Source organism: Charadrius vociferus, unplaced genomic scaffold, assembly GCF_000708025.1.
Source record: "Charadrius vociferus isolate BGI_N301 unplaced genomic scaffold, ASM70802v2 scaffold341, whole genome shotgun sequence".
In the NCBI taxonomy this organism is placed as follows: Eukaryota; Metazoa; Chordata; class Aves; order Charadriiformes; family Charadriidae; genus Charadrius; species Charadrius vociferus.
Genome location: NW_009646847.1, coordinates 1,222,498 through 1,245,693, shown reverse-complemented (window position 1 = coordinate 1,245,693; position 23,196 = coordinate 1,222,498). Strand labels below are relative to the sequence as shown.

The following is a 23,196-nucleotide window of genomic DNA, read 5'->3' as shown; positions in this document are numbered from 1 at the left end:
TAGGCTTAAGTATGTCCTCAACTCCATCCAAACAGTGAGTTTAATATCAGTGTTCAGCACTTCTAAAACTACTTTTAAACCTGACAAGCAGCAGAAAGCAGCAGTCTACAGTTCACAAGTATTTTACAAATGCACAGGAAAATCTTACCAGGAACAATGTCTCCTAACAGTCAGGCTCAAATTTTAGGAAAGAGTTAAAAGAATTTACATCATATAACTGCTGATCTGAAAACTAGTCTGATGCCAAGACTACGGAACAACCAGCCTTATGTAACCCATTTTAATGTTGCAGCTGGATAGGAAATGGGAACATTCCAGTCTAGTCAGGAGGTTCACTACAGACCTTGTTGATTAACAAAGGAAAACTAGGTATGTTAAGGTACAGTTTCTGCAAGATTTCAAGGAAAGACAACGGTAAATTTCAAGAGCCTGGAAATTTACCGGTTCTCTTTAGGTACACTACAGGAGGCTGCCCTTGGAATGTTATTTGCTCTAGTACAATAACTGCAATCATTTCCTCTTCAGCAGTTCACACTGTAGCCCATCTGCAATGGCATCCAGCCATTTTTTACCCTCTGATGACTCATGCAAGTGACCATTCTCCATAATCCCCCGCCCTCTACAAACACATACAATGACTCCCCCTGATCAATATAACTGGTCTTTCTGCATGCTACTGCTGGGTTCGAGAGGACAGGCTTATCCACACAGAATTTAAGTTCTTCAACAAGTAAGACAGAACTATTCTTGTTTGACAAGTCAATCCAAGTGTGAAGTAAAAGGATTTGGTGTAATAAATTCTCACAGTGTAATGTGAAATGTACTGCTCAGTCCCATAAGTAGCTCAACAGGTTGACTGTAAAGGCTGTTTGGAGAACTGCTCTGCTCATTTTTCAAATCCAAAACTATAGTAAGGTACCAAAGAACAGAAAACTAAAATCACTAAAGAATTCTTAAGTTCTAAATTATCCACTTCTTTCATCCTGTCATCGCCTTGTCCAAATATTTTATGAGTTGTCATTTACAGTAGAAAAAGAGCAAAAGGGGAGTGTGCTCCGTAGCAACTACACAGTCCTGAACTTGCTCACAGAAAGTAATAATTGGGACAGAAAGTTTAAGGACGATTACCCGCTGCTTCCCCCCAGCTTGCAATGTCAACTGTTTTGCCATGCAGATGTTATTTGGTAACAAAGCATAAAGACAAAGACTGCCAGAGACTACTTCCAGCCTCCCCCGAAACATCTTCACCTTTGCCAGGCTATTTATGAACACTTGCCAGGAAACAGTGACATAAATGGCTAAGGCATCCCTGCTTTTAATTAGCCATGTATCATGGGGGGACAGACAGTGCTTGAAACACTGAAAAGCTGGCAAGTGTTTGCCTGGAATTACACAGGATTGACAGGTTTGAATCAGGTAAGCAGGAGGTTTCCTTCCTGCCCACAGAAGCAAAGCAGTTGAAGGGGTATCTGGCAAAGTTCTGAAATTAAGAGAGATGCACAGGGTATCGTAAGTGGTATCATTTGATGCAGCCTTCTCCCCAGCACTCTTCTGCTTTGGCTATATTTAGTAAATGGAAACTTGTATGAAGGACTCCCAGAAAAAAAAGACCCTTTAACAGAACTAGTATTTCCAGTTAGAAGCAATGGGGCTGGAGGACACGGAAAATTCTTCCAGGCACCAGACAAGGAGAGCCAAGAGTTATAAAAATATTACTTACTATACATTAGGGTTGTCCCAGCAACACAAAACCAACCACAACATTGTGAAGAGTGGAAGAAAAAAGCAGCACTAAAATTTTACAATGACAGCCTTTCTTCCATAGCACTGCTTCATTTCAGTTGACATTACTTCCATTGCAATTGACTATGGCTGATAGATCATATCCTCAGATAACAGAGGATAGCACATCACTGCTTCTTTCTTTTGGAGGCGTATTGTATCACGCAGCTCAGAACTTTAAGTCTGCAATGATCCTTTTCTATATTTCCATAAAAAGTGGGCTTCAATTCAACCAAAATAAAGAGTTCTCTAAATTGCTCTCCTTTTCACTCCTGTCTCCTTACAGCACATGAATTAGAGGACATCTTTTCCTGGCCCTTGAACTGCAGAGGTATCTGCTGTGCACCAGGGCTTATTGCTGGATTTACACAGCCGCATGTATTCTCATGTGAAGTGCAGGTATTCCTTGGCATTCTTGACCCAACCCATGAGGGCTTGGCTACGCAGCACTTTCCAGGCTTCTTGATAATTTAATGCCGCTTCCTTGTAGTCCCAGTAGGTTTCTAGAGTCTTCATCCTGACAGAAAATGCACAATGAAAACATTTTTATTATCCTGTTGGATGTAACGTCACAGAATGAAAAAAAAGCAACCAAACATCTAAGAACATGACGATACCCTAACAAGCTCTTTCATGCTATTAAGTGAAATTTTCTTGTGCTTCTAGGGGAACTTGGAGAGGCCCATGCCCTGAAACTAGTGTATCTAGACATTGTCAGCAGTCTTACAAAAGGAAGCAAAACAACTCCTGTACCACGCTTCATGCATGCTCTCCTCCAGCAACAGAAGTGTCAGTGTTTGACTGTGTGACAATAGGTTACAGAAAACTTCCATGATAGCAAAAAATGTTGAAGCAAAGCAGAAACAATGGCTAGAGACAGGTGCTTGGAATTCAGTGGAAATAGCCTTGTTTTGCTAGAAGAATAGTTACAATTGCTGGCTGGAAGGGAAGAGGACAAGGACGAACAGGATGGTTTTGGTTTTTTTTCCCCAACACAAAATAAGGGGGAAAAGTAAGACAAAGGAGAAAATATTTTATCATCTTTTCCCTAAAGCAAAGAAAGACTCAGCAGTTTTGGTGCTCTGTTCCCCTTCCTCACGTCAGGTCTAGAGTATCTGAACACAAGTGCCTCTAAGACAATTTCATCAAGACTTTTTTCCTTTCCTTGCATTCCTTTCCTAGCCTCTTTCATCTCCCTTTGCCAAAGAGTCTGTCAGCCACATGTGGCACGTAATGTTTGTATGTTCAACCCAATATGAAGGGAAGATGATAGGCAACATGACCTTTCTCAAGAAAGAAGAGCCAAACTACTACAGGAACCCTAATCTAAAAAGTCTGAGAACGTCTGCACTAACTTCCAGAACAGGCTTTCATGATCAAAGGCAATATTGATTGCCACTATCATCACCCTCCAAAAAAAAACCCAAACCACCCTAACAAACCCCCCAAAAAACCATAACAGCAGACCATCAGAAGCTGTATTTCAGGCATTCAGCATTCTGCTATAAATGTATTTCTAGAACACTGTGACATGCATAGCAAGCCATGAGATATTCTCTATCCTGCAGACCTTAGGTTCAGAAAGTGCCAGACTGGAGAACCTGTCTATGCCATTGCTAAACATGAGAAATGGATACTCGTTTACAAACCTGCCTGCACTCTTGTCACAGCTCATCCATTCTGCTTCCTTTACCTCTTTCACATTAATCAAACTCTGTGATTAACTGTGATTAAACCCTGTGACTAACCTCTGAGCTGCACTGGAAAGTACCACAGGAGGGCTCACTCTGCCACCTGGCCAGTGGAACAGTCACAGAACCCCATTAATGGTGGATCATGGTTTAGGAGCATCACTGAACAGGCAAAAGACCAGCAACTATCTGCATAAACAGCATTCAGGAAACACCACAGGTCCAAGAAGGGCTAAGGTCAACCCATCATGACCAACTCTATATCTCTAGCATAAGCAAGCTGTTTCTCACCCAGGTACTCCAACATGCACCTCAGACAGGGCACAAACCACCTGCACCTTCTCCTCCACCTCAGATCCAGTCTCTGGGGAGCAATATGCATGCCTACACTCAAGGTTAATGACCAAATCATTCTTTGGGAAGAAATTCTCTTATGCTAGCTTGCTTCCTGCACTTCAAGTACATCTGACGTACTTGTTTAAGACTTTGACCTTGCCCTTTTTCACTATAAAATGCATGTCATCACTTGTTATTTGTCCTTTATCATAGAACAGCTAATATCAGATGCTGTTACACCTTCAAAACACAGCAACTTGTACTTATGAGGTCACATTTAGGATGGTCAAAGATCAAAAAAGAATTCTACAACACAGATTTTTGGACTGGCTCCATCTTGTTAAAGGTGAAAAGCTGTTTTTCTTGCATTTACTATGGACGCATATATAGAGATAGAGATATATAGAGATATAGATAGATTGATTCCACCTGCCACTAAGCCGAGAGACAGACTCCAATGCCCAACTGTTCTTCATTTCTTCCTTGCTAAACATTGCTCTTTTTCCTGAACCTCCTGGCAAATCAATGGCTCTTCAACTCATATCCAGTGGTTTGATTCACTTAAACTAAAACACATATGGGATTTTTCTAACCTCAATTTATTTCAACAGACCTTTGTTTGAAAACTGTTACAGTAGACAATAAGGGAAAACATACCTACCACAAAAGCAGATAGACAATAAGGAGCAGCTCAGTATTTCCCCCCCACACCGTAGCAGCTTCAAGAGCACAGGTGACTGCAGCCTATTGGAGTCTCATTCTCCAAGCAGACAATGTCACTACAGGATTTAACAGTGGATGCAACAGAAAGATGCATTTTAATCAGTTTCCGCAAAGAGCTGCCAAAATCAAACATTTATTTAATTCACGCTCAACTTCTGCATTAAGCTTCTAAGAGATTTTGAACATATATAAAGGAAAAACACTTTCAAATTCAAAGCACATCTACCTAAAAAACCTCCCATGGTTTGACTGTATCAGTTTTGGTTGGGCCATTAAGGCTCTGAGCATTAGTAATGAAGAACCTGTGACATTTTTTTGGCAGAAGTGAACACTACTTTGCTGCCTCAGGCAAAGTCCAGTACAATCATACGATCTCCAGCCTATCCAGGTCTGCCTGACTACATTCCTTTTATGTTTCCCTTTACTATTTCAATCTTGCCCCTACACTACTGTGTAAGAGAGAGACAGAGCAGTTTCGATGGCTGTGTGCCAGAGACACGACAGGTGATCCACAGATTTCATTCTGAAAGGTATCACACTCTTAGAAAAAGCCTTACAGAAATCACCAGTATGCTTGAAAACATTTGTGTGCTCAGCCACATGCCAAGTTGAGCAGAAACTGGCTCACAAGCAAGGGAGCCTGCAAAGAAAAGCAATACATTGCTGCAATACTTCCTCCTCAGCACCAAACCCTGTCTTTAACCCCATATTCAAACATTTACATTCAACCCATAATACACTTTTGAGACTACAGGCATACCACACATGAAAAATGTTGACATAAGCACAAGGAATCAACCAAAACATTCCTCTCATGCAAAAATTAATGAATTGCATCTACGGGGGCAAAAGCTCACAGATCTTCAATATATAAAAATCTGGTGTGAATCCATAACGATAGGGGGCCAGGAAACCATACTTGGCCTGATTCTATTAGTATCTTCTTCAGTGCTTCAGATAAAATGCAGTCATTGCAGGGACACTTTGTAATTGACACCAATTGTTAAGAACACACAGAAGAAAATTGCAGAGCAAGCTAACTCAATGAATGAGTTCCACTCAAATCCAAATTTTAACAATAATGTAAGGTTTTGTAGCATTTGGAAGATTGTTACTGCATTGCTGTGTCTACCTTGGGAGACCAGATTTGCAAAACATTATTGAACAACTGGCAAATGAGCTTTGTGGCTTTTTCCAATGTCATCCGAGATGTGGGAAAAAAATTAATTACACAGAGGAAAAGATGTAGAAGCTCAGTGCAGTAAACAATTAAAAAAACAATCAAGTCTTGAGATAATTATGATAGATAAGTATTTTCATGGGGCAGAAAATACTTCTTAATAAAAGGCTCTTCAATCTGGCACAGACCTAACAAGCACCTGTGACATGCAGTATAGAAAAGGTTTTCTTAGATCAGAGGACCTAACTGTCCCGCAGGCCTCTAGTGGTAGGACCAAAGGAATTGTTTAATGAATAAACTTTAAAAAGAAAATTGAAAAGGGATCAGACAATTGCAACAAAATTCTTGCCAAATGTGGTTGGGTTTTTTGTAATTGGAGAACAGCAATAATGGTGAAAATGCACCCCTCCCACGACAGTTACTTTCATTAGGCTGACACTTCCTTACAATCATCCTCAATCACTCCAGGAGGAAATATTTAGCAGTCACCTGGTGGAATCGGTTTTTTGTTTGGTTTTGGGGTGGGGTTTTTTTTTGTTTTGTCGTCCCCCCCATCCCCCCCCAATGAACACTGGCAAAAAAATCTTAAACATGAAGCCCAAGCAAAGGTTCTATACTTCAGTCCAGTTATTTAAATCTTAAAGCCATCTGAAAGTCCTTGCACTTCTCTGTACAACAGCCCACCCCCTCCAACTAGGTGTCACTGGAACTGGAATTGTCCATACTGCAGACTGAATGTGAAGGAGGAAGAAATCATAATCTCAATTGTGATGGCTCCTGACTACAATTTAAGAGAAAAGAGGATCAGTCATTCATTTAACAAGCCCAGCAAGAAACTCAGGGCAAGTTTATGCTACAAAGTCTCCCTTAGATTTAGACAAAGGGTTGCACAGTCAGTCACACCTTGCACAAACAGCAATGCCTGGTGACTCTTTATGGTGGATGCCACCGTATGACAAAAGAAGGGTTTCATTTCCTCTGGTGAGGAACAAGAGGAACAAGGCTTTTTTTTTTTTCTACCAGCAGGGAAAAAAAAAAAACCCAACAATGGAAAACCCCTCCTTTGCCTTATTACCACCAAGTGATCTGCAAACAACAATACTGCAAACGTTTTTACACAACAATTCAGGTTTGCAATGGCACAACAGTACATCATCATTCCTTTGACAGTGAGCATGGAAAACATGAAAAGAAAAAAAAATGGATTTATGTATGAGTAATTTCAAAACATTAACACAAAACAACATGTGAGAGGGAGTCAACAGAAGAGAATGAAGTATGGCAGGTGGACGTAAGAGGTTATAAAGAAACAAATAACATTTTAGATAGTCTAGCTAGAGAGATGAGTGAGAATTTAAGGCACAGAAGACAGATCATAGAAATTATCAGAAAGGAAGAAAAAGTGGGACAGCACAACACAGCACTGTCTGGTTCTTGGTGAAGAAGTAGCCAATGCCAGCTGAACACCACCTCCTTCTCACAGTCTCAGGTAAAAGCAATTAAGCTAAATCCTGAAAAAACCCAACTGCCGAATGTTATACTTAGGATCTTAGCTAAGCTACACCACTACAAATTCCTAAACTTGCCTTTTAGGGGAGTCAGCAAAGTTCTCTCCCCAGCAGGCTCTCTACCGGTTCCAATTAAAAAGATCCTGCACTGGAGAGAAGTGAAGAATGAAAGAGAAAGGAAGGCACGAAAAGCAGGAGAAGCAGCTTTAGACACAGGAAAGAAGAAAACAAAAGAACATCAGAATCGGTATACTAGTTCCATGTAAAGCTTTAACTGCCCCCGTATCCTCGGTCTGACAGTGGACAACAGTAGATGAAGGAAGGGTTAAGTAAAGAATTATCCTTGTCCTAACACACCCTACAACTACCAAGTTGTTACTACCAAGTTACTACAGAGTAAGATTCCTTTGATGGAGCAAAAAGGATGGAAGGCAAGAGACCAAAAATTGGACTAGAGGAGGTAGGGCAGGAACTTAGGGGCTACATGGAAAAAGGAAACTGGGTGGCAGTATAGCACTAGAGCCATCCATTTGTGGGAGGAGATTTCAAGATACATTTGAATGGAAAGACATTACAAAACTGGATAACAGTTAAATACACAGGAATTTAGAGGAAACAACTGGAGTGTGGGATTTCTTATCTGAAGTCCACTCAAATTCAAACTACAAGGAGAAAAGGAAGAAAAAGGAAGAAAACATATCAGAATATTGTGTAGAAAGAGAAAGTGGAGAACGAGGAAACAGCAATACAAAGACAATTTTATTTTGCCTTTTTAGTGAAGAGTAGGAAAAACGAAGACTTCAAAAGGAAAGCAACTGGACAAGCTGAGCTAGCACGTCTACTATATAAATAGAGTTTGTGCAGCATAAAAATGATGCCACATCTGCGAATCAGCTGGACTTTGTTGGGAGAAGCCCAGACAGAAAAATGGTAGAGGACAAAAAAGTCAAAGGAAATTACAAAGCCACTGGAGTCTAGAAAAGCCCTGAGGTGAAGTGAATTTATGTAAGCAGCACATGATCAGCACAATGAGTCACCTACCCAACAATGCACCAGCTCACACTCTATTCTGAGGAACTTACCATGGCTAAACAAGTGAGGACAAACTCCCACCCAAAAGAGGCTATAATTTTATATTTAGAACAGCATTAAGGAGAAAGTGTATCTCTACTTATAAAAACAGTTGAAACCACTTCAGCAATAGCATGGCTCACATTGACATCAGAACTTTAAAATAGTTATGAGACACATCTGCAGACACAGAAGGTAACTGCAGTCTTTCATTCACAAAACTCAAAAGCAAGCAAGATCCAATAATTAAAGATCCAGGGCATGCTTACTTTGGCTAAGTTCATCTCATCTAATGTCTTGGTACCATGAAAGGCAGAAATGGCCTATCTCCCCTGCTTCGAGCCACACATACCTCCTATTTCCTTTGCACAGATTTTATTACCTGTATTAGTTTTCCAGGAGCCAATTCAGCTTATTAGTTCAATAGGAAACACAGAAGACAAGGAAATTGTTTTCTGCCACGTTAGCTAGTTGAACTGGCTTACCATGAGGTTGGAGAAGTGCTAGCGATAAAAGTGAGAAAACAGGAATCTACAGTCAGTAGCAGCAGAGGGTGATGCAGGACCATCCCCATCAACAGCTACAACAGCTGGTATAATTGCATCACAGAGCTGGTGAAATTATACCTGGAAATAAGTCTAAAATCAAGGCAATGGATTTGGAACCTTCTGCATCTCTCAGAATCTCTAAGTTAAAGTGAGAGAGAATTTTCCGTATATATGAAACTATGCCCTGCTCTGCAGAAGCTATTTGGGTTGGAATACCACCAAATATGTAATGCCCATAATGCAATGCCAGACTGGATGATTACCACATGAAACTCCAGTCTGATAGACCAAACTTGTTTCTAATAATGCAAAAGAAATCTCCAAGTATGGCTTCCTCAGACAAAAGCTTCTTTCTGTTCTTTCCAGAAAGTCTCCATCTATGTAATACATGCTTTGCAGAAACAGCTCTACACACTATCTCACCTTACTAGCTCTTATTCCATCATACACTTCGATGAACAAAAATAGCCTAGACTTTTCTTAAAAAAAACAAAAACCCTCTCTTTTTTTACTGAAACTCTTCCCTCTCGTGAAACAAATAAGTGGCATTTGATAGAATTACTAAACAACACAACCAGATGTCAATAACACCATGGCAATTTTGGGATGGGGGGCTTGAAAGCCAAGGGTAAAGTGCTGCAGGCAGCTGATCTAAGAGCTTACATTTTCAAAAAAGATACTACTTCCTCCTCTCATCACCCTCTCCACTCCTCCTTCCCCAGCTGTCCACTGCCACTTGCAGACAAGACCACTTTAACTCAGGAAAAATACCCAAAATGTAGAGTTTTCTGCCAAGACATCAAGTTGAAGAGTCTTACAGCGGTGTTCAACAGACACCAGATGTAGCACAAGAGAAGGACAAGGCTCCACTGATCAGGAACAGAGTTTACCCTTTTGAAAAGTAGTAAGCCTTCAGAAGAGATCAGCTGCCCCAAATTCTTACCTTAACTCCAAACAAATAAACCACTTGCAATTTCTTCTGTCTCTCATCAAAACATGAGATATAGTAGCTATGTCTCCAAGGAGGCGATTAAAAATACCCACAAGAGAGTCCTCCTAACCCATCAAGCATATGCCATATTTTTCAAGTATCAAAGTTTAACTATGAACTTATCTAAAGTGAGATTCACAAGCAGATTCTGGTATCATCACAGTATTCTTGAGTTTTATTAAGATAAATTCACTCTTCTAAAAATAACAAAAATGTCTTTACCGGAGAGTATCTGGTAGGTCCTCTTGTGAAATACTTTTCACCAGCTTTTGGAATGTATGGAAGAGTTCCACTTTACAGATCTTGGATCTGATGAAAAAAAAAAAGAGAAATCAGAAATTCTGATGGAAAAATAGAAATCAGAAATGCACTTCCTCATATAGCTTACAGTAGTACATCCCAGCCTAACATTTTTGATTAAAAAAAATTACATTCACTTCTCAAGGACTGTAAAAAGTTCTCCACAATTTAACTTTTCCTACTCCACCCGAGCTGCTCACCTGCTTTTTCCCTTCATTTTACATGTTATGTTGACAAAGAACTGCATTGACACCATTGTCCCAGCCAACACTCTATCAGTTTGCAGAGAGAACATTTTAATATCCCCACATTGTTATCTGTGTGAGACTGCACCACCATCAGCTCGCAACTTCAGCAAGCTTAAGCCAGAAGGACTAATCCCAGAACTGACCATGCAAGTACAGAAGGACTCCAAAGTCTTATTCAAACTGGGAAACTTTGTATTATTCAGAACAAATAGAAGAACCAGCAGAAATATCTGGAACAATGCTGTCCTTTTCACAATGGTGACAAGGACACACTCAACAACAGCTGCAGGGCAATTAATATGAAGCAGCTCATAAAAAAATACAGTGAGTCAAACTTTGAAAGGTCTTTTGAAGATACCATATGCATCTCTATCAGCTTTAAGCCCTTCTCCTCCTCCAAAGAGGAGGCAACCAGAAGAGCTGTTTATAGAGCATGGATTGGTTTTGAAAGCCCCAGCTGTTTTCTCTATTTGATTATATTCTCTTTATACACTCTTCTTCACAATGACTGATTCAGTTCTCCAACATGCGCAACCTGATTCTCAAGCACTGAAAAAACACCACCAATCAAAAAAACCTTTCTGTTTTGCTAGAATGTTATTTAAGAACCCCAAAATTTGCATGCAAATATGCTCTAAAACTTCATCTTCATGTTAATCTGTCAAAGGTTCATCTTGTAAGTTTTGATGTTTTAGGTAACTAGGTGTTAACAAAAGCACATATCAGACATCTACGTACAAATTTCTTTTAGTCAGTCAGCTTTACCTTCCTTGATATTTAGCGTTATCTAGCATATTGAGGGGAAAACCACAACTAAACAACATCCCCCACCAATCACCCTGAGATTCCCTGAGGGGAAAAAAACCAGGGTAGAGTACAAGTCTTGTTTATTATTAAACACCACCCCCCAACTCCCCTAAGGCTTATTTATTCCTTATTTTCATAATAAAAGTTCCTTTTGTGACTGTTTACCACAAAAGTGTAAATAGTTTCCTTATTCCTTGGCATTGTTTTTAATCCTGATTTCCTAAGGAATCAAGACCTTTGCAATCACACAGTCTTGTAGGCCCTCTTTAATAACTTCTGAATGTTTTAGTGAGTTTCAAGCACATGTAAAAAAAGAGAGGAGGACCTCTCAACAATAATTAAGTTCCTACAGTTTTGTGCAAACTGGCAGCTAGCAGATGGCTCTAAAATTGTAGAGTTGATACACAAATGCTACATAACAAATTTAAGCCTAGTGAGAAAAAGGGGTTGGTTTGTTTGATCTCTTACATGTCTCCTGGAACACATTACACACCACATATTGAACACCAATATTCTACGGTGCACATCAAGCCTGTCTCAAAAAACACACTAAGTCACCCAGGTCACCTGTGCGAACAATACCCCAGATACCAATAGTGGTCACAAACCACAAAGTTCCCGGTCCTCCTCTTTCCAGGGAAAATTTGGAAATACTAGGATATACCAGGATAAACTTCAGTCAAGTCAGGCCTAACTTCGAGAAGCTCAGAATGTGCAACTTGCAGACATGTGAATTAATTCTCCATAAGAATTGTCTAAGCTCTACTTATCGTTTTATGCACTACTGTCACAGATTATCTTCTTTCTCCCAGAAAGCCTGGGAAAAATGAACAATATGACCATTGATAAATTGGTAGTATAAGCAGCCAACAACCAAAACATGACCCCAACCCTCAAGCTGAACTTCCACAGACCAATGATAATTTGGGTCACCTCAACTAAACTGGGGAGAGTTTAGAGAGATGGAGAATTTTTACTGCAAATATTTACAAGTAATTCCTCTGAACCACAAGAAAAATGTGTAACTGTTTCTTTAAACATTACTAGCTGATAGAAGATGATATTTTTTAAAGAGCACAGTGTCAAGACTACAACTGGAAAGGTGACATGTTTTGTGTTAGGAATCTGTTGCAAGCATTTCATAACATTTTCAAACTTTAAGGCAGAAACTCACATTTCAAAGCAACACTTCTAACAATCATACATCCAGGTCAGCTGGCCTAACTTTTACAGAAAAAGAAATCTGTAAAAAGAGAACCTGCAACACACACATTTCCTTCACAGTCATCTACCCAGAAGATACAAAGCAAAAATTCCTCTAACTTCACCATCTTTTAATAAAAAATGTATCATTGTCCCCTACCACCATTATCTACAATGATCTCTTTAATCAACAGTGACAAAGGAGAAATAGGATAAACTTGTTAACCCTCATTCAACTTTTGTCATTCCAACTCCCCTTCTCTCCCTTACACAGCGACCCTTCCTTTTCCCCTGCTCCCTACCTTTCCCCCCCTTTTTCCCCACTCCCTAGATTTCTTTCTGCTCTGACAATGCACTGCACAGCACATGAGCTGACAGAGGCATGTATGCTAACAAATAAGATATATGCATCCAGGTATCAGAACATTCTCACACCTGCTCTGATGGCTTCCAATCCCCTTCTTTGTTGTTCCCTGCCGGAAGCCATCTGAGGTGACATCCAGAGGTTGCTCAGGAACTGCACTCCAACTGATAGCTGTAGAAGAAAGGATTATGAACAAAGCAGAACTTAACAGTTCCTTGTTCACATGATACCATGCTGCTTCCCAAAATAATTCAAACTAGAAAGAGGACCATGGTTGTCTAGGGCCAGGATTCCAGTACCTAAAAGAACAGGTAAATTCTGTTTAATAATACACACACACACACACACACAGAGCTTTTATCTTGATTGGATCATTCAAGAATCCATGTCTCTAAATATTGGGCCTCCAGCTTCGTAATTTTGCCCTTTTTAATGGGATTCTACTTTCTTTTTGTGCATCCTGTCTGGATAAAGAGTGAAGACATTTCCAACTGAAACGGCTTATTTTCATATCACACTACATCAAGTATCTCTAGACTTTACTTAAAAAATGTTATTATCTAGCAGTCAAATAAAATAGTTTGTTGGAAGAGGCAGCAAGCACCAACAAGTTTATCCTTTACCCCCATTCTGGTAACCTTATTACCATCTTAGGCCATAAACTTCTTAATGCTGAAACTCTGCATGCCATAACTTACAGATTTACAAATAACTGTCAAAGCATCAACAGCATGTTAACAGAAACAAAACTGACAGACATGCCAAATCTGACCCTTCATAGGCTAACAACAGTTCTTTTAAATTCTACTTCCTTGAGACAATTTTTGTTCTCTAAGTTCTCCCATTTCTCTATGTTCTTAACAGGCAAAACAGTTGCACATGCATTAACTCTAAAGACAGTTTTCACAGCGTCTGTACCATCTTGCCATTCAAGATGCTCAAAACCTACATATTATGAAGCATATTATGGAGGCTGGTTATGTTAATCACACCCGCATTATGATTTAACTGTATGCTGCAATTGCCTTACTCTGCTAAGTGTAAATTGTATTTGCATTGTGATTTAGGTATAATCCCGTATCGCTATAATAATTACAATCCTGTGTAATGTCAAATAACATTAAATACACACAACTGGTATTAAACATTAAACCTTCCATGTGTGGAGAATCTAAAACCACCTGGTCAGAGGATATCAGATTCTGATAAGCAAATAAAAATTAACAATGAAAAGTTATTCTTTCATTTCTTCAGTTATTGCAAACTTTGAAATATTAAATGGAACACATTTTCATTTTTAAAAATACCAGACGAAATGTTCCTATTAAGCATTACATGTTCCTATTAAGCATATTTCAATACTCAGTGTAACAGCCCCAAACTTGAAGTTTATTCTATTTTCACCCCTTCAATAAAAAATTTAGAAAAAAAAAAATAAAAAAGCATCATTCATCTTTATTTAACAGAATTACCTGAGTAACTGTACAGAAAGAAAAGCATACACAGGAATTTAGTCACAGTTGGCTTCAGATCTTTTTTGTTAAGTGAACTGGCACCATTTTTCAATAATGGATTTTGTTTCCTATCTCACAGAATCAAAATCTTTTTCTTCCTGGCACCTGTAAATAACTCCAATTTAATGAATCTGAATTCCATTAAGGAACCCTTTGTTTCCATTCTATTTTATCATCAGCTCTATTGTAACAGAATAACTTCCAGTTAAGCCAGAAAAGTATACAACGGCAGAAGGTAGGCATGTCCAAGTTTAAAGAAACTGCTTAACTGTACACATACAGTGGCAGTTCCATTGGCTTTTTTACCCAAATGAGACCATGTTGCTAAATCATAACGTGACTCGCATATTCATTCATCGCCATGACAAAAAATGCAATGTCCAAAACCTCTATCAATTAAAACTTTACACTATACTACTCTGTATTCTTTCTACGTTCAGATTTCTGGAGCAATCACAAGCATAACTCAGCATGGCAAGTATTCTGCTCATTACCAAGCAGAATGCAAAACTAACTAAAACAAGAAGTCTTTTGATATTTTTGTTTTCTTACTGCCCTCAGAATTTGTGCTTTCGCTGGTTATTTTCTGTCTTTGTTTAGGTTATAAATTCTTAACGGCATCAACCACGTGCTTATTCAGTCTGAAAACTCCCTACAGGGAAGTAGAGGCTGAGCTGAATATTATTAATTATTAACAATTAAGTTCTGGCCTGAAATTAATTTAATGCTGTAAGTCACGCTTTGCCTCTAGCACTGGCAATGAATGATGTTCCACTTTAGGAAATCACTACACCCACCTAATTTCTATTTGGACTTTTGCACACAGTTATGCAACTAGCCCAAGTTAACTCACCTGCACTACACGGAACAAGTTTTGTTTTGCTGTTAGTTTGAACTTCCTGAATTGCCTGACGGCTATGTTCAAACCGAAGATCTGACTGCAGCAGCTTAACCTCCTGAGTGAGAAAACCATCTGGTAAAAATGAGATGTGCTGACACCTAAAGTAAACACAGAAAAATGCAAGTGATTTTAGGTCTGGTCTTCCCAAACAAGCCAGTTTTGTGCAATTTCCCTTCATAATCTAAACCATGTTACTTTTACATTAGAACTGAATTGAATATGAGTTATAAAAGAGAAACAAGGACGTTTGGGGACATTTTGTCCCTTCAAAAAAATATGTTAAAAAAAAACAAAGCCACATAGTTTAAGACCTTGTCCATCTTCGAAAAACTATGATGAATTGATTTTGAAAAAGATCTAGTTAAAAGCTAGTATAATCTGTGCAGATAAAATATACAGGATAAAAGCTGCAATGTACTTCTGCAATAGCAATCAAAATAATAATCATCAAGTATTTACATAGTCAATCATATTACATTAAAAACTGTTTTATGAACCTAAAGGTTCATAATCAAAGACTAGAAAGATGCAAAATATACTGAGAGTTTCATGTATAATCTCACCTTTGTTACTTCAAATTACCATTACACACTGAATGGGATTAGGATTATATGAGCAGGAAAAAATGGCATATGTTTAATAATCATAATATTTACATAGAACAGGAATGAAGTGGTGGAACAGACCAATGAGAGCTATTAGCTTGCACACAAGTGCGAAGTATCCCAGGAGCATGAAGTTTGCTCAAAAAGCAGCAAACTGACAATTAACACTAACAGAAACAAGCACTGACATGAAATCATGACTTTCCAATCTGGTTGCCAAATAGCACCCATCTTTCTAAACCTAAATGTACTCCACCACTTCACAGCCATTTCTGCATTAGATCTAAAATTCAGTTTCCATGGGCTGCACAGCAGACCTGAAGGCACATGATACAGTCAAGATTTAAAATAGCAGTTTTCAAAAACCTCTACTGAGAACAGACTGAAAATACAATTTTGAAGTTTCGCAAGGGATGGACTTAGATGCATATGCAATACTCCCAATATTAACCTCCTGGAAAATTTTAAGTTGGGATCCAAGCTTAAGAAGACAGCAGTTCCCTTCAAAACAAGTTTAAAATAAAAAAATCTTTTACTTTTTGGAAAGTAAGTCTGAAAGCAGGGTCTAAAATCAGTGAAAGCTTCAGAAGAACTAAGAAGTTCATTTAAAGGCTAAGTTATTAAAAGGTTTGTAAGGACAACCAGAAAGATATCCCTTCTACAGTGCAAAAGTCTACGTATGCATTCATTTGGAGTCATTTCAGTCAGTCTGCCTTTAGGATGGATGGATTTGGGTTTTTTTTTTAATTTAATTTTAGGAATGGTCCTGCAAGAAATAGAAGCTGCTTTTGCTCACCAATACAATTCTATAAAAGGGAACTTACAGATATTCAGAATGACTTTGTGGAGTATGGGTTAACTGCATAAATCAAAACTTTTCTTGATCCTGCTTGAGGAAATAAAGTCAGGAAGAGGGCAAGAAAAGTTCAACTCCACTACACTAAAACACTTCACTACACTGAGTTTGTATCCTTCCAGCTGCTTTTTCTGCTGGAAGGCTTCTAGAAAAACTCAGGTGGGTAACAGCTTTTCACTGCTCAGTGAAGGGACAACCAAGGGGATCCTAACTAATGGACATTCTTTTGTGAATCTTCAAGTCGATCCATTAGTAGCCACCTTTTCACCATACTACACAGGGCTAATTTCTGAAAATGTGAATTTGCAGAAATTCAAAGTTGTCTGCAGACAACTTTGGTGCAAAGCCCTGGTATTTGCGTGACACGTTGTCTTCCATAACTCATTGTCTCCATACACACTACCTGATTTCCAAAGGAGAGCACTTACCTTTCAATAATTGCTCTCCGCATAGCTTCTTGGCTATATGGACACTTCCCCACTATAATTGCTGACAGATACACTGGATACTGCAGGAAATGCATCAGAAGAGCTCCTTGACACCCTAACACATTCCAGCGAGCCAGTTTATCACTGCAGGACATAGAGCATGTTCTGTCCCCACGACCTGGCTTCACTCGTAATAATCCCACACAGTGATACCCTACCCCAGGTATTCGGGCATCACCCAGCTCTCCAGGTACGCATTTTGCTCCAGTTCTATAAACATCTACTACCTTTGGTCTCGCTAAGCCAGTCTCCTTATTAGCTGTTTGCATCTCTGCAGAACACTGACAACTCTGTGGATTTGTGTCATCTTCTCTTTTCACAGATACTTGCGGAACAGCCAGGTCTTCAGTGATTACGGAAAAATAACCATCATCGTCTGTTTTCATTCTCTTGATTATATGATTACTTGCCATTTTCTCTGATTTCCTTTTATCTTCTGAACCCAAATGATCATGGTTACTTCTACACTTTGCTGATTGTCCAGCTGCATCATCTCCAGTCACTGGCTTAGAAAGCTGGTTCTCTGGTTCACTAATTGGAATAATAGAAGCATCTCCACCTAGCACAAAAGAAGTAACATCAAAATTGGCAAAAAAACACATATCTCATGGCTGGAACACATCACATCAGCAATATTACAGCTACTAGCTTTCACAGATTTGCACTCAGGAAAATTTGACTGTGAGAACACAATTTTCAAGCAACGTTGCCCTGTACAATGATTAATCAGACTTCACTGAAATTTGAGACAATGTATGTTTAATTTCAGGTTTTGCATTCTACCTAAGAAATAACCAGAAAAGCAAAATTTAAAACAAAAATTATAAAAGCAAAAGGTGTCAAAGGCATTTCACAGACTATAAGCAGTGCTGAAGACTCACAGGAAAACTAATCTGATCTAACTAAACAATACAAGCCTCAAAAGAATAATTAAACAATAACCTATCAAATCAGGATGGAAATTTTAACCTATACACTAAAACAAGTTTAAAACCAAAATTCTGAAGCCCAGTTCAAAGTGAACAATGCCTGACAGGTGTGTGTGACAGTCGGGAAATTATTCTTGCTATTAAATTTGAAGGTGTAGATTCTATTCTCATATTGCATTAATGAAGAAAACCATCATAGTTTATTTCAGCAATGCCATCAAAATCATGAAGATACATGAGCAACTAATTAACTATGCAAAGTACTGATGAGACATATTTTGAGAGTGTGTAGACTTCTTTGTTCTGGTAACAGACTAGCACTTGAAGAACATGCTGCTAAGAGTGTGGTAACACCAAGACGTCTGATAAGCTGGTAGACCAAGAAATTGCATTCCTACATTTTGCCAACACATCCTCATCTTTGTGGAGCTGGACTTTTAAAAATACAGAGAGCGTTTTCTGTGACAAAACAAAAAGTTGCATTCCATTCCATAAGAAGTTTTTGGTTGAAGGGGAGGGTGGTGTTTTGTGGGTGGGGCTTTTTTGGTTATTTTGGGGGAGTTTGGTTTTGGTTTGTTAGTTTTCTGTGGTGGGGTGTTGGGTTTTTTTTCCTGTTTAGGTTTGGTGTTCTGTTTTTTTGTTTGTTGGGAGGGTGTTTTTGTTTGTTTAGGGGTTTTTTTGGGGGGGTGTGGTTTGTTGTGATTTTTTAGGAACTGTGGTAAATGTCTTTTAGTAAAATCTGAATCCAAGGAGACAATGTTTAAAGCAAAGCAATGAGGAGATACGACAGGACCTCTGACAAGTATGTTAGTTTCTAGAAAAGAAAATAGTAGCCATTTTTTTTTCTAAATAGAAAGTGAAACATTCCACTATATAATAAGCAGTATATCTGATTTACTGAGTTCACATCCAGTGGGATAAAATGCCAAATATATCTGTTGAGGACCAGTCAAGTACATCTTAGAGCACATACTAATAACATGAGTTACCACCTCACTCCAAACCAAAGAGAGACCAAAGAAAGGCAAGGGGCAGAAAAGATTCTACAAGTGGGAGCCATGAAATTGGTTCACTCCAGCATACTCACATGGGGTATGACTGGAGAAGAAAACAAATATGATATTTGGTTTGAGTTTCCATTTCCCAGTTTCAGTTCCCGGAATAAAGATACTGCATTGCTGATGGGAAACTGCCAGCCCCATCTGATGGAGAAGATACCTGTTAGGCAGAAAGTTTTCATTAAAAGTTTACTTCATTTTTGATGCATGGGAAAACAACAAAAGTTAGATGCCTGTTCTTTCCTGATGAACTCTATGAGGAGCCAGTCAGTTATGCTTCTACAGATAGATGGGATCCAACATATTCCATAAACACAAACACATCACTGGAATCTTCATAACAGACCTCAAAGGCTTGGATTGAGTGGAGTTAATTATCTCCTCAAATCATATATCTAAGGTCCCCTCCTCCCAGTCTGTATTTTTACCAGCACTGCAACTCATCCGATTCTTTGAGACCCAGCTGAGTGGTATCAAACTGCAAGAAATGTACTCGTTTCTGTAGCATTACTATTCTGGCTCAGTTGCTTGAACCAGCTTATGCCATGTCAACAAGAGGACTGGTATGTGGGAAACAGCAAAAATGCTACCCTTGATAGTCATCAGACCAGCACTAATGTCACATGAAAATAGACCCTACTTCTTCGTACAGAGGCTCTACCAGAATAAGAAAGAAACAAGCTTCTGTGAAAGGGCCTTAACACCACCTACAAGTGTAAAAATTAAGTGAAACTCCTGCTAACAAAGAGAACAAAATTGTTGCCTACACAGAAGTAATAATGTCTCTTTCATTACAATTTCATCCCTGAAATTGCAAAATCTGTCTATTTCAGCTATAGGTCAAAACCATTTGTATCACAACAAACAACTTCAACTGGCCCTGAACAACAGCACATGAACTTCATGCCTCACCTCTGGAAGCTCCTCTTGGCCACAATTTCAGCATGACTGTCATTCAGAATGTCTCCTAAGGCAACAACCAAATGAGAACAATACACATCATTACGGAAAAGGAGCCAAACAAAGCAAACAGAATTTGACAGATAACAGTTCTCCAGATTTGTTAGCATTTGAAGGTTTAATATTGGTATGAGGTTATTCCAAGATATTTAAAGTTCCAATTAGTACAAAAGAAGGTCAATAGCCTACACAAATGAAGGATAAAAGTCTTCACTCCATAGCAAATCAGAAACTTGTTTAAATACCATATTTTAACTCTTCTGATACATGAAATCCTTTGAGTTGAATAAACACCGGCTTCCTTCAAAGCCTTCCTGATGTTTGTTCTTAATAGTGAATCTCGATATTCTCAGATTAAGCATAACATCCAGAAAATGTCAAGTGTTTGTTAAGCTTTTGATTGAAGTTTCTTGTTGCACAACATCCTACAATTTAAATTACTTCTCTTGTAAGCAATTTAGATATTTACCAGGTTTACACATCTCACCTTCAAACTTCCTGCAGAGTCTGCCTATGGCAGTATCTAAAGGAACAGGATCTGTAGATCAGCTTTTATTTCAGAAATAAAAAGCCAGGTGATAAATGTCCTCTTTAAGAGCTAAGAAAGTCTAAAAGTTCTCTAACAGATAACCATTAACAAGACCTACCAACCAAGTCAATTTCAAAATAGATAAACATAAGAGGAAAATATTTCCTAAACTTAAGGTCATAGAAGACAAACAACAGAAAAAAAAACTAGTTTTACTCTTTTCTAGTCAAATTTCTACTATGACTCTTAATGAGCAGTAGTAAGTAGTACAACAGTTTAATCACAGTTCTCCTAAATCAATCAGAAAAACAGCTGTACTAATTCTCTTCTAAGATGGCTAGGTCACAAGAAACATCCACAAAAATCTAAGATTAGAATTTAGTTTCTTCTCTTTTGCTCCACTAACTCATTTCAATATGAAGGACGTTATGCAGAACACGAAACAGCCTGAAACTGATGCATGCAAAACTGTTTGCTCCTATCTTATTCTACTCCTCCTCTGAAGTCTACAGAAGGTAGAAAGCCCTGTACCTATGTATTCACACTTTTCCTCCTTAGTCACTTTTCAGCATTAATTACTATGGTTTGTACCCTCTCCTCAGAGAGTAGACAGATACATTCTGAATAAAAAAAATGGATATGCAGAACAAAGAAAGTACTACAATAAATGGTAGCTGTGGGAGGTCATGTATAAATCCCATATATTTATCATACAAACACTTAAAACTGCCAAGCTACAGAATATACGGTAAGGGCCAAAAAGCCTGGTAATACTTTTCTGGTGTCACCCCTACCCTAACTCAGCAGTGGTATCTTTTGTATCAGACCACAATAAAACTAGACTGTAATGGGTGACTGCAGCACAATTATTTTGCTTATGTTTTGTTTTGCTTTTAGTTATGAAGTCTTCGAGTATGTAGACTCAGGGCCTAAACTCCACATTTCCACACAGAGAGTTTATTCACCTTTAAGGCAGCAAGTGCAGCAAACTTTCAGGGCAGCCATTCTGGCTGCCTAAGCCCCTCTCTTCTTGACGAGGTGAGGTCTGGCTTACACTTCTGGCTTCAATCCAGAAGTCCGAGCTCAAGACCGTGGACATTTTCAGTGGTTCTACAACACCAGCAAGAAGGAAGGTAGCACAGGTAGTTTGTTCTTGGACTTTACACCATACTTACCAGTTTTTCTCATTTTGTTTTGCCCAATACATTTTGTTCCAGTTCCCATAGCAACGACTTCCTTTGCTACTGAAAAAAAGAAACAACATTAACCGGATGAACTATCACCAGAAGCATTGCTCTCATACAGTCATCCTGGCAAGACAACACACAGAACATTGTGTAAAAGGGAAGGTACAGGGAGGCAGGCCATGCAACATTCCAGAAAGGAAACAGTATCAGCTGGAGAACTGAGCATAGTAGGCAGAAGCACCAGTGCTAGGAAAAGTCTATGATCCCATAGCAGGACTGCTAACACAGGCTTCGTATGCTAAGCAACACACAGTGGCCACTGGCATAGGATTCCTCAAACACATAAGAAAGTATAGAATACAATCTACATGACAACATGGAAGTGCCAGTAAGGGAAAAGAAGATGATGGTGAGCTAACACAAACTCACAATGTAATAATGCAGTCTGTTAAAGGAATGGAGAGCTTTCTAGGATTCTTTCAAATAGTAGCCAACACACTTTTGTAAGGGTTTACATTAGAAATCCAGGTCCTGCCTAGACTTTCGCCACTTACTGAACAGCCAAATGCAGGCTTTCATCTTCTTAGCTACAGTCTGGGAAGAACAGCATTTCACTGTAACGATCTCTTTCCAGATAGAAGTTGTAAAAGCTTTTACAATAACAGAGTGAAGAACTTGGGTGGAGACAGAAATGGGATAGGAAGGGGTGTATGTTCTTTTTAGAAGGTATCTCAAAGGAAAAAATAAACCACAAAACATCAAGGACTGCCACCTCCTCTCCGCCTTACCCCCTCCTGCCCCAACCCCACCACTCATTCTTACCCTGCAGATCCCCTGGACTAACAAGAACCTCTCGTTGGGTTGCAGACTCCACTTTGACAACAGCTGCCAGTGAAGTCCATTCCCTGTTTGGATCTGGTTTCCCCTGCTTAGGGAGTCTGGTCCTATAGTGCAGGTAACAGAGCTCAGCAATTTCATCAGCTGACCACATGGCTCCCGATGCAAGTGCAGGTTCTAAACAGAATTAGACTCCATCACAACACTGATTAACAGCCCCCATCTCTTCCCCTACCACGTTGTCCTGCATGACACCATCCTGTACCAGCTTCCAATATCCAAGCCGTAACTGCATCACCCCTTTCAGGATTATTTATAAGAAATATATCACATGAAAGAAAAACCTTTTTTTCCCCCCAAATCGCTATGAATAAAAACCAATGCTAGAACCCTTACAGTCCAGCAGCAGGTGAGACTGCCGGGTTCACACTACGCTGCAGACAACACCGTACCTCACACCGCCGTGCCCCTGCGGTCCCCGCACCGCACCTGAGGCGTTTGGCGCCACCCCACTCCTTCCGAGGCCTCCGGGCCTCTACCCTGCCCCGGCGACCGCAGACCTCCACAGCCGGGGCAGCCC

General features: G+C 39.2%; 1 protein-coding gene across 1 annotated transcript; it reads right to left on the bottom strand.

Annotated features, from left to right (window-relative positions):
• Positions 1-1,680: 1,680 nt before the first annotated feature.
• On the bottom strand, positions 1,681-22,770 carry ADAT1 (adenosine deaminase, tRNA-specific 1). The gene is made up of 9 exons (XM_009894052.1): positions 22,602-22,770; positions 21,768-21,836; positions 20,016-20,070; positions 19,133-19,263; positions 17,057-17,675; positions 15,120-15,265; positions 12,824-12,923; positions 10,053-10,139; positions 1,681-2,299 (listed from the first exon to the last, which is right to left on the bottom strand). Exons 1-9 carry the CDS (start codon positions 22,768-22,770, stop codon positions 2,167-2,169), a joined length of 1,509 nt encoding a protein of 502 aa, XP_009892354.1. The 3' UTR covers positions 1,681-2,166.
• Positions 22,771-23,196: the final 426 nt, after the last annotated feature.

Bases quoted from the DNA above. Each gene is read 5' to 3' on its own strand.
- ADAT1 (XM_009894052.1), bottom strand. From the start codon at position 22,770: ATGTGGTCAGCTGATGAAATTGCTGAGCTCTGTTACCTGCACTATAGG. The intron at 19,264-20,015 runs GTGAGGCATGAA...TCTGCCTAACAG, and splicing joins GCCAAGAGGAGCTTCCAGAG to GTATCTTCTCCATCAGATGG. The intron at 15,266-17,056 runs GTAAGTGCTCTC...TGTTTACTTTAG, and splicing joins CGGAGAGCAATTATTGAAAG to GTGTCAGCACATCTCATTTT.